This window comes from Ursus maritimus, unplaced genomic scaffold, assembly GCF_017311325.1.
Source record: "Ursus maritimus isolate PB19 unplaced genomic scaffold, ASM1731132v1 scaffold_12, whole genome shotgun sequence".
Taxonomy (NCBI): Eukaryota; Metazoa; Chordata; class Mammalia; order Carnivora; family Ursidae; genus Ursus; species Ursus maritimus.
In genome coordinates, this window is record NW_024423564.1 from 62,354,055 (window position 1) to 62,371,217 (window position 17,163).

A 17,163-nucleotide genomic window follows, 5' to 3' on the forward strand; every position below is an offset into this window, starting at 1 on the left:
GTTATTTTAAATATGCTATTTTAATTTTTAAAGTATATTTTCACTTAATTAAACTACAAGTATGGCATAATGACATGAATATCAAAATATTATATTGTTTTGGGGGGGGCAGAGAGCGATTGAGTGAGGGGAGGGCCAGAGGGAGAGAATCATCAAGCAGACTCCCTGCTGAGTGCAGAACCCCACATGGGGCTCCATCCCGCAACCCATGAGATCAAGACCTGAGACAAAACCAAGAGTGCGATGCTTAACTGACTGAGCCACCCAGGCGCCCCTACAGTTGTTATACACCTTTATACATAAAATTACTTCTGACATTACTGCAGAACACTAATTCAAAATAAAAGTAGAGTTAGATATTGACTGTATTTGCCATTTTACACATAAACACGTTATATAAATTACATAAACTTATAAAATATTTATATAGAATATAAATATAATATTTTATCAAGTTACTGTTTTATGATTACATTTATAAAAGCTCACTATATGTTAAATATCTATAATCCCAAGGGGGACACTTGTCAGAACTACATTAAAAATTAATCTGGGTCATTTTTCAATATGCCATTTTAACATTAGGCATGTCTTTTATCAAGCTATTTTTTTAATAAACCATAAGTGATGAAGATCACGTGTGTCTAAAGGGATCCTGAAGAAATATTGGAAATGAATCAAAAAGGAAACAGTAATTGCGAAATAAAACCCTCAGTATAACACACTTGACACCTTGATAAGTAGCATTCCATTCTGAGATGACTTCCAGAAAACATCTAGCACAGCACACTTCAAAATGTTTAATGGTGTACTCTTCCCACAAAGTGACCTTAGATAATCAGTAAATTTAGTAATAATTTTATAGAGATAAACCACTGCTAGCACAAATCATTCCATTTCCTTTTCTATTTTTTTTAAACACAGTTCATATAAGCTCTTTCAGAGCTGCAAGGAAACAGAAATAGTCTATGCAATCCCCTCCTTTTACAGAACAGGAAACAGAAGCCTAGAGCTCTTTCATACCCAGTCCAGTGTTCTTTTCTACATTACCTCTCTTGCAGTTCTCTTCTCTATTCTATTTATTCAAATTACCAATGCAGTAAAAAATCATCTACTTTGAGTTATACTTTTAAAGTCAATTACAATGGAAAAAATAATTGTAAGTAAACTGGAGTGATATGTATTACCATCACTAAATCTCTCCTTGCTCAATGACTTGAGGCCCCTACTGTTCTTTTTCTACTTTGTAAGTCAAGACTTGATATGTGAAATAAAACCTAAAATCCTGCTAACTTTGGTAATTTCACCTGATAGCCCCATTCAGAAGTTTTATCTTCCTTTTAAATTCAAATACTCAAATTCCCAATCCTTTACTGCTGCCCAAAACTAATGCTCACCCAAAGACAAAGACTTATATTTCTAGTAAGCAATTCAAGCACAAATAAATCTTGTTGCTATGTCCAGTGTAGTAAAAAGAGCTTAAGGTTGTGGAGTCAGCCAGATTTGTCTTAAAATTCATACACTCTTGGAGCACCTGGGTGGCTCAGTTGGTTAAGTGTCTGCTGTGGCTCAGGTCATGATCCCAGGGTCCTGGGATCACCCCACTGTGGGCTGAGCCAGTGGGGAGAGTCTGCTTGTCCCTCTGCTCCTTCCCCTGCTCATGCTCTCTCTCTCAAATAAATAAATAAAATATTTTTTAAAAAATCCATGCACTCTCATTTTCACACTCTGAGGATTTAGGCAAGTTACTCAACCTTTCTGAGGCACATTTTTCTCACCTGCAACTATATCTCAGAGAACTGTAATATTAGGCAAGCCTAGCATAAAGTGGAAGTATTCAAAAATGTTATTCTATTTTCATATTTCACACCATCTCAAACAAATACAAAATATTCAGGTAATAATACAGTTCAAGAAGTTTTACTTTTAAAGAATATTTTTATGTCTATTTCTATTAAGTAGTAAATAGAGCAGTCATTAACTAGATAGAGATGGTAATTGATAAAGTGTGACAAAGCCTTGAAAATGACCAGGGTTGCCTGGGTGGCTTAGCTGGTTAAGCGCCCGCTTTCAGCTCAGGTCATGATCCCAGGGTCCTGGGATCGAACCCTGCCTTGGACTCCTTCTTCAGTAGGGAATCTGCTTCTCTTTCTCCCTCTGCCACTCCCTTCCTCGCCCCACCCACCGTGTGTGTGCTCTCTCAAATAAAATCTTTTTTTTTTTTTTTTTAAGATTTTATTTATTTATTTGACAGAGAGAGAGACTGCCAGCGAGAGAGGGAACACAAGCAGGGGGAGTGGGAGAGGAAGAAGCAGGCTCCCAGTGGAGGAGCCTGATGCGGGGCTTGATTCCAGAACGGCGGGATCACGCCCCAGGCTGAAGGCAGACACTTAACGACTGAGCCACCCAGGTACCCCTCAAATAAAATCTTAAAAAGAAAAAAAGAAAATGATGAAATAGAAAATAAATGACATTTTTTCTTTTAGAAATTCTTCACTTTTAAAACTCTTCTTTCCTTTACTCTTAAACTCAATGCTTTCTTAATCCTTTGAAGTCGAATGATTGAATAAAAAAGGGTCAAAATGTTGATGGCAAATGGAGCTTGAGAGAGGATGAATAACCATGATCTGATGAAGTCAATGATTTCCATAGGAAATTAATATGGATATATAGTAATGGTGATCTTTTGAATTTAGAGGGCACCTTTTGGGGAAAGGGTTTTCTGTACTCTTTCTACTCTATAATTTATCACCTATTATACAGGAGAAGTAGGGATTATGTTGCTATATGGAGCAATTAACTAAATAACATGTGAAATCATAAAATAAAACTCACATTTGCTGAGCATTTTAGAGTATGACACACTTTTCCAATTAAAAATGAAGATAAGAATGGAATCCAGATATCTTGATCTCCATTTTAGTAATATAGAGATAAACCGGAACATTTTAATACTTTCAAAAATTCTAGTGTAATTATTTTATATTCTACTTAATTACATTTTACCAACATGAATGTTATAACAATTCTACTGCTTAAAAAGAACTGAATATAAGCTTTAAACTATGTTAGATAATTTCCCACAATTTTCTGTTAACTCCTTCTATATTCAAGTGTATTTTCATCTTGACCCATTCTTCTGTAAGATGAATTTATTTCCCTTTCCCCACTAATTTTCCACCTGTATTCTTTTTTTTTTTTTTAAGATTTTATTTATTTATTTATTTATTTGACAGAGAGAGAGATAGCCAGCGAGAGGGAACACAAGCAGGGGGAGTGGGAGAGGAAGAAGCAGGCTCCTAGCGGAGGAGCCTGATGTGGGGCTCGATGTCAGAGCGCCAGGATCACGCCCTGAGCCGAAGGCAGACGCTTAACGACTGTGCCACCCAGGCGCCCCCACCTGTATTCTGATGTGATCTCATTTTTCTCATATACTTTAGAACTCTGTCCCATAAATTATATCCACTTTTTTATATCTCCCTCTCCAAATAGTCATTTTGCAACTTTCCTGATCCCCTCTGCCATTCTTAGAAAAATTAAGCTCTCATTCTCAATGATCCTAAAGTATTTTGTTCATACTGCTAGTATAAATGCTGGAAGCAGTAAGAATGAAAGAAAAAGTGCTAGCTTCGTGCCCCTGGGGCTCAATCGGTTAAGCATCCCACTCTTGGTTTTGGCTCAGGTCATGATCTCAAGGGTCATGGGATCCAGCCCTGCATCGGGCTCTGCATTCAAGGGGGAGTCTGCTTGAGTTTCTCTCCCTCTGTCCCTTCCCCCACTCACGCTGTCTCTCACAGATAAATAAATAAATCTTAAAAAAAAAAAAAGAGTACTAGCTTTAAAGCTGGCTCTAGCACTTTCAAGCTGTGAGATCCTCGGCATATTCTTTGACCACTGAGTCTCTGATTCTTAAATTATCAAAGAGGAAAAAAATAATAACCCATTCTATAAGAGCATAATGAGGATTAAATGAGAATGAATATAAAGTACATATAACTAGCTCTTAATACAATGTCTTATAATTTGTTGTGGGATGGTCTGTCTACTCAGATCAGTGGTTCACAGTTATTTTTAGGCTTTTTTTTTTTTAAACTCCCGGAAATCCAGATATTCCTCTCCCAACTTACGGAAGTCAATGCCCTTAATTACAAACTCCATGAGGTCATATATCACAATTTTTGTATCTCTGAATCTCTAATATCTAGCCCAGAACCTTTCATATATTAGATGCTTAATATATGCTTGTTAAAGAGTATTAAGCTGTACATATTAAGTAGAGAAATTACTGGACATGCAAACTAAATTTATTTTTTCAACAGCGAACATTATTTTATAAAATGCCACTGGTTGCGGTATTTTTCTAGCTACATTCCCAGTATAATCTCATTAATAGCTAGAAAAAGCATACGTATGTTTATAAGCTCTTTTCTTCTGAGAAGCTCAAGGATTTTTACAGACATTATCTCACCAATCCTTAGAACATCCCTGAGGTAACTGGAGATGGAAAGGAAAAAACAGAATATGAATCCATAATCCACATGAACCCATAAATTCATAAATTCCACTCAGCAAAACTCTCATCTAATTTTTCAGTTTATGTGCATTTTGCCACCATTTCCCTTCTAAATCCACCTAAGTTACCTATTTACTCATTACATCTGGACATGCTGATATGGAAGAAAAGTGCTGTTATTTGTTCAAGAGAGCAAAGTTCTCAGAAAGTGTTTATACACAGTAAGCAACACATAGAACGACATAAAAATGACAACTCTAATTCCTTAACAGAAAATTGACTGTTCAGGCTACTGACCATAGGTTTACTTTAAACTACAAGATATTTAGGAATTAGACACATTATTCTCTTCAAAAAATTTTAATACTCAGACCAGCAGCCCAATCATAGCTTTCACTTTCTTCTGCTCCCCATCACTTGGTTCTTTTGTATCCTTATAGTATAGCCCTTACTGACTACACAACCAGGAACCATTCTCCTCCTTTTCCATATTAACAGAATCCCAATTCTGTTCAGGCAACATTGGGCTCAGCCCCAGGGAATGATCATGACTGATCTTCTTAGCCAATCCTAGCAATCCTGTTCCCCTTTGTCAATAATTGGTATAAAATTGGACTTGTGATCTAAAACTGGCTAATAAACTGAAAGAAGTTGCTAGGGATTCTTTCCTCCCTGATGAGAGGCCAGCAAGAACAGGCTTTTTTGCCCCCAACAAATTTCCCTGTACTTGAGAAGTTGCCAGCTTGAACTTGATGCTTAGAGCTGTGCCACTCTCTTGAGACCACGAGTGGAAGACCAAGAAAACTTCAGTGATCCTGACTGCAACCAGACTTAAGTGAGTCTCTATCTTCAGGCTTCCTGTTATATGAAATGTTATTTTTGTCTACGTCACTAAGGGTCAGATACTCTGTTCCTTAAAGTTGACAGCATCCTAATTAACACAAATAGACCAATAAATCAGGCAAGAAGGGAAGTAGAGATTTAACTACTGAGCGCTTACTATTACATCTGTAATTTCATTTAATCTTCACAAAAGCCCAATGAAAATTACTAATCTTTTCTATTTTGTTTTTATAAAAACAAAAGCTTAATAAAGTCATATAGTTAATAGTAAGAATGCTAAAATTGAAATCCATACCTGAAATCAAACTTTGCATTCTTTTTAAAAATATAAAATCCCCTTCCTCCTTGTTTACAGTTCTTTGTTAAAAAGATTAACCAGTAAGTTGATATGTTACTAGCAAGTAAAACTCAGGGAGAGCTAAGGAATATTCATTATTCTTATAACCATGTCATAGGATCTATAATCCTCAACTCTATTTTGTATCAAAGTTATACGGGGAGGAGCACCGGGCTGGGTGGCGCAGTCGGTTAAATGTCTGACTCTTGGTTTTGGCTCAGGTTGTGATCTCAGGGTCATGAGATCGAGCCCCAGGTCCAGCTCCACAATGAACACGGAGTCTGCTTGGGACTCCCTCTCCCTCTACCCCTCACCGCCTTCGAATAAATAAATAAATCCTTAAGAAAAAGTTACACTGGGGAAAAAGACAAAAATACGTGTATATGTGTATAAGAAATTCCAGAATGTCTAGCAGAGTGACCAAAATCCTACAGCGAAAACTAGGTGGATTTCACGTGTAATATTCAATTTCTTAAGAATTAAAAAAAATATGAAGTCAATCAGAAGTATTTCTTAAATCAAAAAAATAACTTCCTTATTTCAAACTATTCCATTAACCAAGTATCTATCAATATAGAAACCACAAAGTTAACACTTCCTCAATTTTCATCTGTTCATGGAAAGTGATTCAGCTTAAATCTTGGCAACAAAAAAAGTTATATAAACACTAAAATTCAGCGAGGTCATTTTTTATTTAGAAATTTACTAGAACTGGGTGTTCCAAGCTATTTATAATGTCATCTCAACCAGAAGTATGCTCACCTTACATTGCCTTTATTAAACTCTAATTGAGCTTAATAAAATGGGCATGCCATATTTCTGACTTGATACACACACAACTTACCTTCCCGCATGCTCTGCAATGATGCCTCCTTTTGGTGAATGTGAACCTGGCTTCACATTTCATGCAATTTGGAGCCTGAGAATCTGGTACCCACACTGGAGCCACCTCACCCAGAGTAGTAAATGGCTTTCTGGCAGAAATTCCAAACTGACCAGCTCTGAGATCATTATCTGGGCTTTCTGGAGCTAATGCAATGCACGGTCTACTGGATATCCCAGACTCGTAGCTTTCTAAATGTTCCCCATTTGTATCAGCAATAGAGATGTTTCCCAAAGAGGCATTGCATACATTGGTTGCTGAGTTCTCCCCTAATTTTGCTTTCCCAAGAACATCATTTTTGTTTTTAATATTATTTCCACTATTTGTAGGAAGGTCATTTTGTAAATGGTCAGACAATGGCTTTGGAATTTGAAGTTTAAGATTAGAAGGTTGCTTGGGTCTTGCACCACCAAAAGGAACACTGATAGATTGCAGGTTTGCTACTATCTTGGGTGAAGACTGCCCGAGCACTGATGGAACTTGGCTACAGAAACTATGTAAATAATTCTTCTTCATTAGGTCACCAGTGCTGTTTAAAAGTAGTCCACTCCCTTCTGTGGCTTCATTTCCTCTCTGTTCATAAATATTTGAGTAGCATTCTGACTTGCTCTCTTCTATTTCCTTTTCTTCTGTTACTGAATCTTCTTTGGAGGGTAAAGTCTTTGGAACAAAACAAACAACTGGGCTCTGCATTCCATAGGAATCACAATTAGATAGAGAATTTGCTGCTGGTGTATCCACAGTGGAGAAATCACATCCTTCACTTTCATTCATGCAAGTTCCCTTTAAATCTAGACCTGCTTCTGCCAGTCTATCACACTCTCCTCCACTATCATTGTAAATGTCCTCAGGCTGATTCATTGGCAGAAACTTCTCATTTTCTTTATTTATCTGGCTGTCATTCATATCATTTAGTTTAGTCAATTTCCAATTAGTCATCTCCTGAGAGTCAGAGAAATGCTCTGTCATATTAAGAAGTTCTGTAGTGCCAAGAATTTCTTCATGTTCACAACCTTCCTTTTCGTCAGCTCTAACGTCACTGGGCACAAGACAATCTGAAAACTGTTCACAGTTATCATCCCTTCCAGACCCATTAGGCATGTCTGTTTTGAGAAGCAAAGGTAAACCAGATCGGACAGATTCTTCAGTTGTTCTCTCCTCTGCTGGCTCTTTTTTCATCAAAATCCCCTCACTTGAATGGGAAAAGGAGTCTGGACTCCCTAGATCTGTCCTAGCAGAGCTGGTTTTGCCAGTGAGAACCTCATCTGGTATACAGTTCTCTTGCTTTTTAGCAGCAGGACCTTCATCCGTTCCCTGGGATGAGATTACTGAATCAATTGTTAAACTTGTAATCACAGACATGGATGGGTCTCTACCTGTATTTTCATCATCCTTTAATTGTGAAGGGGAACAGACACTGGCTAGATTATCAGATGAAGCAGTACACATATGTTTAACAGAATCCCCCATTGCACTTGGTCTATTCAACAGATCCATTTGTTTCTCTGAGTTCATATCTTTTTCAGTAGACCCATTTATACTAAAACTAAACTGATCAGTTTGTCTGTTTTCATTATCCAGTGAACAGCTAAAAGCTTCCATGAGGGACTGACTATTATAATTATTACAATCCTGCAAATCGCTTTGTAATGTCCTTTTATCACAGTTATGCATGACGGCTACCACAAGAACATTCTTCTCATCTGGCAGACAAGCTAGGTTTCCACATTTCTTCTCTCCCACTTCGACAGTACTACATTGATCATCTCGATTACAGTTCCTCTTCATTAACTGATCTTCTGCAACAGCATTTTCATCAATCCACATTGTGTTGATCTCTGGATTCAGACTATAGTCCTGTCCATTAGCACAATGGTCCTCTCCCTCTGTGGTCAGAGAAGCTGAATGAGCCAGAGAGAAGACTTTTAGTTGTGGCTGTGACTCAGAAACTGCAGGTTCATTCACACTGGCCAATGCAGGGTTAAATGACAGTCGGTGAGACGGGGGATCTAGAATCTTATTCCACTTGGTATCCAATAAAATAGGAGAAACTGTTTCATCTGCAAAAATAATTACAGTAAGTTTGCTGGTGACACTAGAAAAGCTAGGACTCAGTTAATTAACTACATTTGCAAATATTCTGAAAATAAAATATTCCCAGGATATCTAAAACTAGAATATTCCTAGAATATAAAGTTTCTAATTTTTAGCTCAGAATAAAAAAAATATTCTTAAGGCTCCTCTTGTATTACATGTCACCAAATGGTAATATCCCAGGACATTCCAAACAACAAAAGAATTCTACCTCAAGCTAGTAACATAATTAAGATGGCACATAGGCTATACTTGGTGGTGGGAGCAGGGAGTAGCCATGGGAAAGACCTTGGATTGGCTGGATACAACACAGGATGGGGACTAATCTAAGCTGAAAAAAAATTAGGACAGTGATGAAGATGTAGTAATAGAATGGGAAGGAAAACAAAGGAATTTTCTGTGGAGACAGAATGATCTATAATCTACATGACGACTGGGATATGGGTTACATTTACTTGTCAAAACTGGTACAGTTAAGATCTATACATTTTAATGTATGAAAATTTCATCTTAAAAAACTAAAAAAGGGCACCTTGGTGGCTTAGTAGGTTAAGCATCTACCTTCGGCTCAGGTTGTGATCCCAGGGTCCTGGGACTGAGCCTCATGTCTGGCTCCCTAATCAGTGGGGAGTCTGCTTCTCCCTCTCCTTCTGCCCCTCCCCCCGGCTCATGCTCACAGTTTCTCTCTCTCTCTAATAAATAAAATCTTAAAAAAAAAAAAAAAAACCTGTAAAAAAATAACAAACATCGAGGAGCGGATAAAGATACAAATGAAACAAAACTGGCAGCACGTTAACTTCTGTTGAAGCTGGGAAATGGGTATACTAGAGTTTACTACACTATGCTGTTTTTTGTATGTATTTGAAATTTGTCCATGATAAGCATTTTTAAAAGTTTGCTATAGTATGTGAAATTATACTCACAACTATGTCACATTATTAATTAGATTTATATTTATATAATTATCTGAAGATATTTGGCAGAAAAATATTCATTTATGTTATTAAATCAACCTCCTTATACTCTATCAATAAGCATAATTCCATATTTAAGAGATTATAACTATGATGATTATTTTCCCAAGTTATAGTGCCATATATATATTTAGAGAAATAATATACACTTACTGTCTTCCTTGCTGTCTTCTTACAGTAAGTCTAATAATCACAGTCCTGAAATTATGCAGATATATCTTCCCCTCAACAGTAACATTAATCTTAGTACCTTGTTCATGTCTCTATTTAAGCATTTACTACACTGTAATGCAATGGCTTCTCCCTAACTTTTTCAGACAGAAACCATTTCTCTCCATCAATGTAAGTCCTCACATAAATACACGCTGAGTATCTACCATAGTAAAAGCATTGTGCTTAAGGGGCATGAAGATTAAATGATAGCTCTGGCCTCCAAGAAGTACATAATCTAGTTGGAAAAATAAGAAACAGATACAGCACACATGAGTATCTAATTAGCAGTATAGGACAGCATTAGTATTTGAAAACTATTATGTATAGAAAATAAATAGTAAATTCAGAGAAGATAGATATTTTAGAAACTGAGGTAGCAAGCTGGAATTCATAAAAGTAGGAGGAAATGGCTGGGTTTCAAAGACAGTTTTATTTAAGTTTGGAAAAGAGGTCATTCTTAAGGGGGAACAAGTAAGGTCCCAAACACAATCTGAGAGAGGAATAAGTAAATCAGTTGGGATTGAACAAATAATTAGTGTAAGGAAGTAGTGAAGAAGCTAGAAACGGCAGACTGTAAAGGCCATAAAACATCAAAATGTGTGGACAATGGTCTTGAATACTGTGAGTATTAAATCATGAGTTGCCCAAATTTGGGCTAGTAGAGACTTGAGATTTAATAACATATGCTTCCTTTAAAAAAAGAAATCATTATTTCCAAGATGGTTCATGGAAATAAAAAGGAAATGCTGGTTCTTATAAGAATATTTAATAATATTCAAACAAGAATGATAGATCAGTTATTTAAAATGTCATTATTCAATCACCTACCACATGGGTATAATGTTAATTATCTAGTGTTATAACAGTCTGTGTGTGGTATATTTTTCATTTAAAGAAGGAAATTAGCACAAAATGAAAAATCACTTTATTTAAAATATACTTGGAAAGATACCAGGCTAGAGGTGGTAGTTTTAATGCAACTAGTACTAAAATTTTTTTTAAATAGTTCAAAACAAATAAACAACATAGTTCCAAACTAGAATCTGGCTTCTGAAGTTCTTCTCCTTCTAAAGGAATTGCTTTTTATAAGCAAATGCTGTATTTTTGAACCAGAAGATAATTTTTACTGATTCAACAAAAATATATTCAAAATCAGCTATATACAAAGTACCCTACTAGAATCTAAAGAAGTCATAAAGAGATTGATAAGATGAACTAATAGTTTTATTCGAGTCAATGTAATTCTAGAAGTATCCTAGTCAAGTGATTAGGTATAGCACCTGTACAGATATCTCTTAACAAATAACTGTGATACACAGAAGGCCAAACCAAAGAAAGGATTGAGAAATTATCTGTATAAATGGCTGAAACTGAGAGGAAAATATCCCTTCCACCGTGGTATGTAGATCCAATAAAATCCCAAATGATTAATTCATATTTACATGAATCCTATGGCTATGGAGTAGCTTTAGGTCATCAGTGCTAAAATATGAGAAGAGCAGGCTATTCCATGTACCCTTCCTTCTCCCTTTTCCTTCCTCACCCCCATAATTCTATAAGACTTGCTCTATCACAGACCCAAAGCAACAACATTAAAATTAATCTCTCTTCCCAACTACTATCAAAGAACAACCTGAATCACTGGATATAGTAAAGGTTTGGAGACCATTTCTAAAATCTTGGACTTCAGATGGAAATACATCACTTTGTAAACTTGTTACATGCCATTTCCCCTTAGAAACAGACAATATGGGAGAGGGGGGCTGAGTAGCTCAACTGGTTAAGCATGTCTGCCTTCGGCTCAGGTCATGATCTTAGAGTCCTGGGATCAAGCCCCATCTCAGGCTCCCTGCTTCTCCCACTCCCTCTGCTCTTCCCCCATCTCTCCCCCCCCACACCCCTGTGCTCTCTCAAATAAACAAAATCTTAAAAAAAAAAAGAAAAGAAAGGAAAAAGAAACAGAGAATATCAGGGTAGGAAGGATCTAATTAATGATGGCTGATCTTCAAATCATACTGAAAGAGAAATTTAAGGAAAAAGTTTTCCTAAATGAAGTGAATCTTAGGCAGACATTTTATCTAACCATTTTGGCAGTAACTTAAAACTATAAATCTTTTAGAATTAGGTCTAAAATGTATCTTTACTTTATTGGTCAATCAACAGGCAACAAGTTATTTTTCTTAGTTAGGAAATACAATCACACATTCTAAAGCTTTTCTTGACCATAAATTGGTTGTATAAAGAAAGTTCAGTCTCTAGTATCATACCGCCTGGATACTAATCATTCTGCCACTTATTAGCAAACTAACTTTGGGGAAATTGCTTAATCTCTCTGTGCCTCTCATCTATAAAATGTAAATAAGATCTACTTTCATGAGATTATTTTAAAGATTAAATAATACACTCCATGTAAATGCTTTAGCATAGTATCTGGCATAGTGCTAAAAAATGTTAGTTCTTCCACTGGGTATTAAAATATAATACTATTATCATTAAGTTATTAAGTCGTTCTATTTTCTTAAAGTGTTGCATCCTCTTATAACGCCACATTCTCCATATCATAAATGCACTCAAATAGATTCACCAAAATAAATGCTCACCTTCGTTTTGTTCAAATTCATCTAATACCTTGTCCAGGTTGTAAGCTTCTGCTTGGAAGTAATTCTCCATCGGTGAAGAAACACCACTCAAGAGACTTGTTTAAACCTAGAAAGTAGATCAAATTTGTATTACACTTTCAATTGCTAAAAGTTAATTTATAGACGTTACAACTGATAACAGAAATACAAATGATGATGAGACTACTATGAACAATTATACACTAACAAATTGGAAAACCTAAAGAAAATGAATAAATTCCTAGACAAATACAACCTACCAAGAGTAAATCACAAAGAAATGGAAAATCTGAACAGACCAATTACTAATAAGATTGAATCACTAATTAAAAACCATCCAACAAAGAAAAGTCTAGGACCAGTTGGCTTCACTGATGAACTCTATCAAGCATTAAAAAAAGGAACTGGGATGCCTGCCTGGCTCAGTTGATTAAACATCTGCCTTCAGCTCAGGTCATGATCCCAGGCACAGCATCGGGCTCCCTGCTCAGCAGGGAGTCTGCTTCTTCCTCTCCCTCTGACCCAACCCCCTATTCATGCTCTTGCTCACTTTCTCTCCCTCAAATGAATAAATAAAAAATCTTAAGGGAAAAAAAAGAATTAATAGTAATGCTTCTTAACCTCTCCCAAACAATAGAAGAGGCAGGAACACTTCTAAACTCATTTTATAAAGCCAGCATTACCCTGATACCAAAACCAGGTAAGGACACTACAAGAAAGGAAAATTACAGACCAATATTCCTGATGAATATAGATACAAAAATCTAAAACCAAAATATTAGCAAACTAGATTCAATAATACATTGAAAAGATCATATACCACAATCAAGTGGGATTTACTCTAGGGATGCAAGGATGGTTCAGCATCTGTAAATCAATGTAGTACCACATTAACAAAAAGAAGGATAAATCATATGATCATCTCAACAGTGCAGAAAAAGCATTTAACAAAATTCAACACCCATTTATGATAAAAATCCTCAACTAAGTGGGTAGAAAACATACCTCAACATAATAAAGGCCATCTATGACAAGCCCATAGCTAACATATCATACTTAGCAGTGAAAACCTAAAAGCTTTTCCTCTAAGATCAAGAACAAGACTAGGATGCTCACTCTCACCACTTATGTTCAAAGTAATACTGGAATTCCTAGCAAAAGCAATTAGGAAGAAAAAGAAACAACAGGCATCTGAGTCAGAAAAGAACTAAAACTATCTGCTCTTGCAGGTGACATGATATTATAATATACAGCACCCTAAAGACTCCACATACACACACAAAAAAACCTGTAAGAATAAATGAATTCAATAACATTGCAAGAATAAGTCAACACACAAGGGGTGCTTGGCTGGCTCAGTCAGTAGAGCATGCAGCTCTTGTTCTCTGGTTTGTGAGTTAAGCCCCACATGTGGCACAGAGTTTTCAATTTTTAAAATTAAAATCTAATTAATTAAGTTTAATTGATTTAAATTTAAATTTTTTTTAAAAAGTGAACACACAAAAATTAGTTGGTTTCTATACACTAACACCAAACTATCAGAAAGAGAAATTAAGTAAACAATATCACTTATGATTGCATCAAAAAGATTAAAATTCCTAGGAATAAATTTAACCAAGGAGGTGAAAGATCTGTACTCTGAAGACACTGATGAAATAATTAGAAGACACAAAAAGGTGGGAAGATATTCTGGGCTCATGGATTAGAAGAATTAATATTATTAAAATGTTCATACTACCCAAAGCAATCTACAGATTCAATGCAATCCCTATCAAAATTCCAATGGCATTTTTCACAAAAATTTTTAAAAATCCAAAAATTTGTATGCATCCACAAAAGATCCTGAAGAGCCAAAGCAGTCTTGAGAAAGAACAAAGCTGGAACCATCACAATTCTTGATTTCAAACTATATTAGAAAACTATAATAATCAAAACAGTAGCGTACTGGCATAAAAACAGACACATCAATCAATGGAACAGAAAAGAGATTCCAGAAATAAAAATCATATATATACAGTCAATTAATTTATGACAAAGGAGCCAACAATATATGAGAAAGGATAGTCTCTTCAATAAATGGTGTTGGGGTACCTGGGTGGCTCAGCCGTTAAGCATCTACCTTCGGCTCAGGTCATGATCCCAGGGTCCTGGGATCGAGCCCCACATTGGGCTCCCTGCTCGGCAGGAAGCCTGCTTCTCCCTCCCACACTCCCCTGGCTTGTGTTCCCTCTCTCACTGTCTCTGTCAAATAAATATTTTTTTTAAATAAAAAATAAATGGTGTTGGGAAAGCTGGACAGCCACATGCAAAAGAATGAAACCATACACCTATTTTATACCATACACAGAAATCAACTTAACACAAAGGTCAACTTTACTCAACATGGATTAAGGACTTGAACATAAGACCTGAAACCATAAAACTCCTATAAGAAAACAGGCAGTAATAAGCTTTTTGACATTGGTCTTAGAGATGAGTTTCTGCATTTGACTCCAAAAGCAAAGGCAAGAAAAGCAAAAATAAACAGGTGGAACTACATCAAACTAAAAAGCTTCTGCACGGCTGAGGAAACCATCAACAAAATGAAAAGCAACCTACTGAATGGGAGAAAATATTTGCAAATCGTATATTCAGTAAGGGTTAACATCCAAAATATATCCAGAACTCATACAACTTGACTGCAAAAAAACCCCAAACAATCCAATTAAAAAACACACAGACAGCCAACACACAGAAGAAAAGATGCTCAACATGACTAATCATCAGAGAAATGCAAATGAAAACCACAACCAAATCACACCTGTTAGAATGGGTAGTATCAAAACGGTAAGAAATAACAAGTGTTGGCGAGGATGTAGAGAAAAAGGGACCCTTGTATGCTGTTGGTGGAAATGCAAACTGTATGAAAAAGAGTATGGAGGCTCCTCAAAAAATTAAAAATAGAGCTACCATACGATTCATCAATTCCTCTACTAGGTATTTATTGAAAAAAATGAAAATACACATACCACAACTATATGTGAAGTGATCGATGTTAACTAAACTTATGTGGTAATCATTACCAATATATACATATATCAAACCATTATGTTGTATGCCTTAAACTAATACAATGTTATTTGTCAATTATATCTCAATAACCTGGAAAAAAAGTGAAAAATACAAAGATTTATGAATAAAAAATATTTACATAATTTATAAATCTTAAATACACAAGAATAAAATCTCTTATAAATCTATTCAGACTATGGTAAACTATAAAATTCATCATCTCAGTAGAGGTATTCTAAGATCTTTAAGCTGATAAAGTCTAGAAACCTGTAAGCTGACAATAATCAAAATGTTAATTAAAGAAGACAAACTTGGTGCATTTGAATAGGATTATGTTTCAAAAGATAAATTCCAGATGTTGAGAGTGTTATCTCTTTGAGATAAAGAGAAAACTACATTTCTATTTGAAAAGACAGCTTTTAAAGAATTGTTCCCAAATGGAACAAGAAAGTTCAAGCAAGCTTGGGGATGTGAGATATTAGTTCCAAAATGTTAATGATGATTCTGATTTGGTTATTCCTTTTAATAGTTCTTTTTAAAATAATCTCCACACCCGACATGGTGCTCGAACTCATGACCCAGAGATCAAGTTGACTGCTCTACTGACTGAGCCAGGCAGGCACCCCTTGGTTTTTCTTTTGAAACATCTTCTTTTCAAGTACCATTTCTAAGAAAGACTTAGTCTTCTTGGTGTTAATTCATCTAAAAGCATTCTGTGGGCACATACATTAGGTGTGTCAACTACTTAACAGAATGCCAAAAGCACACAGTAGTTGTTCAGTAAATATTATCCCATTTTTTCCCTCTATTATAATGATCCCCATACTTATCTATCTCCTTAATTTCTCAAAATGTTCTTTCCAAACTGAAAATTCTGCTTGGCTTCTTACTGGTATACAGGGAGGCAGATCAAGGGGAGATAATATCACAATTTCCCTAAAATGTCTGAGTAAGGAAAGCATAAGAGGGAAAATAAAAAACGTAATATCCTGCTATTACAAAATTTAAGGTAAATATAAAATGCAAATTTTCTTTCTCCTCTGAGACATATAAAAGTGTGAATATTATTTCTTTCATTTTACCAATTTTTAAAAAAAGCTCAGGGGATTTAATGGATTTATTCAAATATTTCCTCATGATTATTCATTTAATCAACTTTTATTTATTGATTGGCTCCTGTTAAATAATTTAAGGTTAGGTAGACAAATAGGTTGCATAATAATCCCTTAATAGTTTTTCTTAAATCTATCTGTTGTCATAGACCAATGGAACAGAATAGAGAGCCCAGAAATGGACCCTCGGCTCTTTGGGCAACTAATATTTGATAAAGCAGGAAAAAACATCCGGTGGGAAAAAGACAGTCTCTTCAATAAATGGTGCTGGGAAAATTGGACAGCTACATGCAAGAGAATGAAACTTGACCACTATCTCACACCATACACAAAAATAAACTCCAAATGGATGAAAGACCTCGATGTGAGACAGGAATCCATCAAATTTCTAGAGGAGAACATAGGCAACAACCTCTACGACATCGGCCAAAGCAACCTTTTTCATGACACATCCCCAAAGGCAAGAGAAACAAAAGATAAAATGAACTTATGGGACTTCATCAAGATTAAAAGTTTCTGCACATC

General features: G+C 35.7%; 1 protein-coding gene across 1 annotated transcript in view; it reads right to left on the reverse strand.

Annotated features, from left to right (window-relative positions):
* ZFYVE9 (zinc finger FYVE-type containing 9) overlaps window positions 1–17,163 on the reverse strand; it is a 172,125-nt gene that overhangs the window by 91,764 nt on the left and 63,198 nt on the right. Inside the window, exons 3-4 of the mRNA XM_040627308.1 lie at window positions 12,458–12,563; window positions 6,538–8,636 (exon numbers count right to left, since the gene is read on the reverse strand). Coding sequence (XP_040483242.1) covers window positions 6,538–8,636; window positions 12,458–12,527 — 2,169 coding nt within the window. The 5' untranslated portion in view covers window positions 12,528–12,563. The remainder of the gene's footprint in view (window positions 1–6,537; window positions 8,637–12,457; window positions 12,564–17,163) is intronic.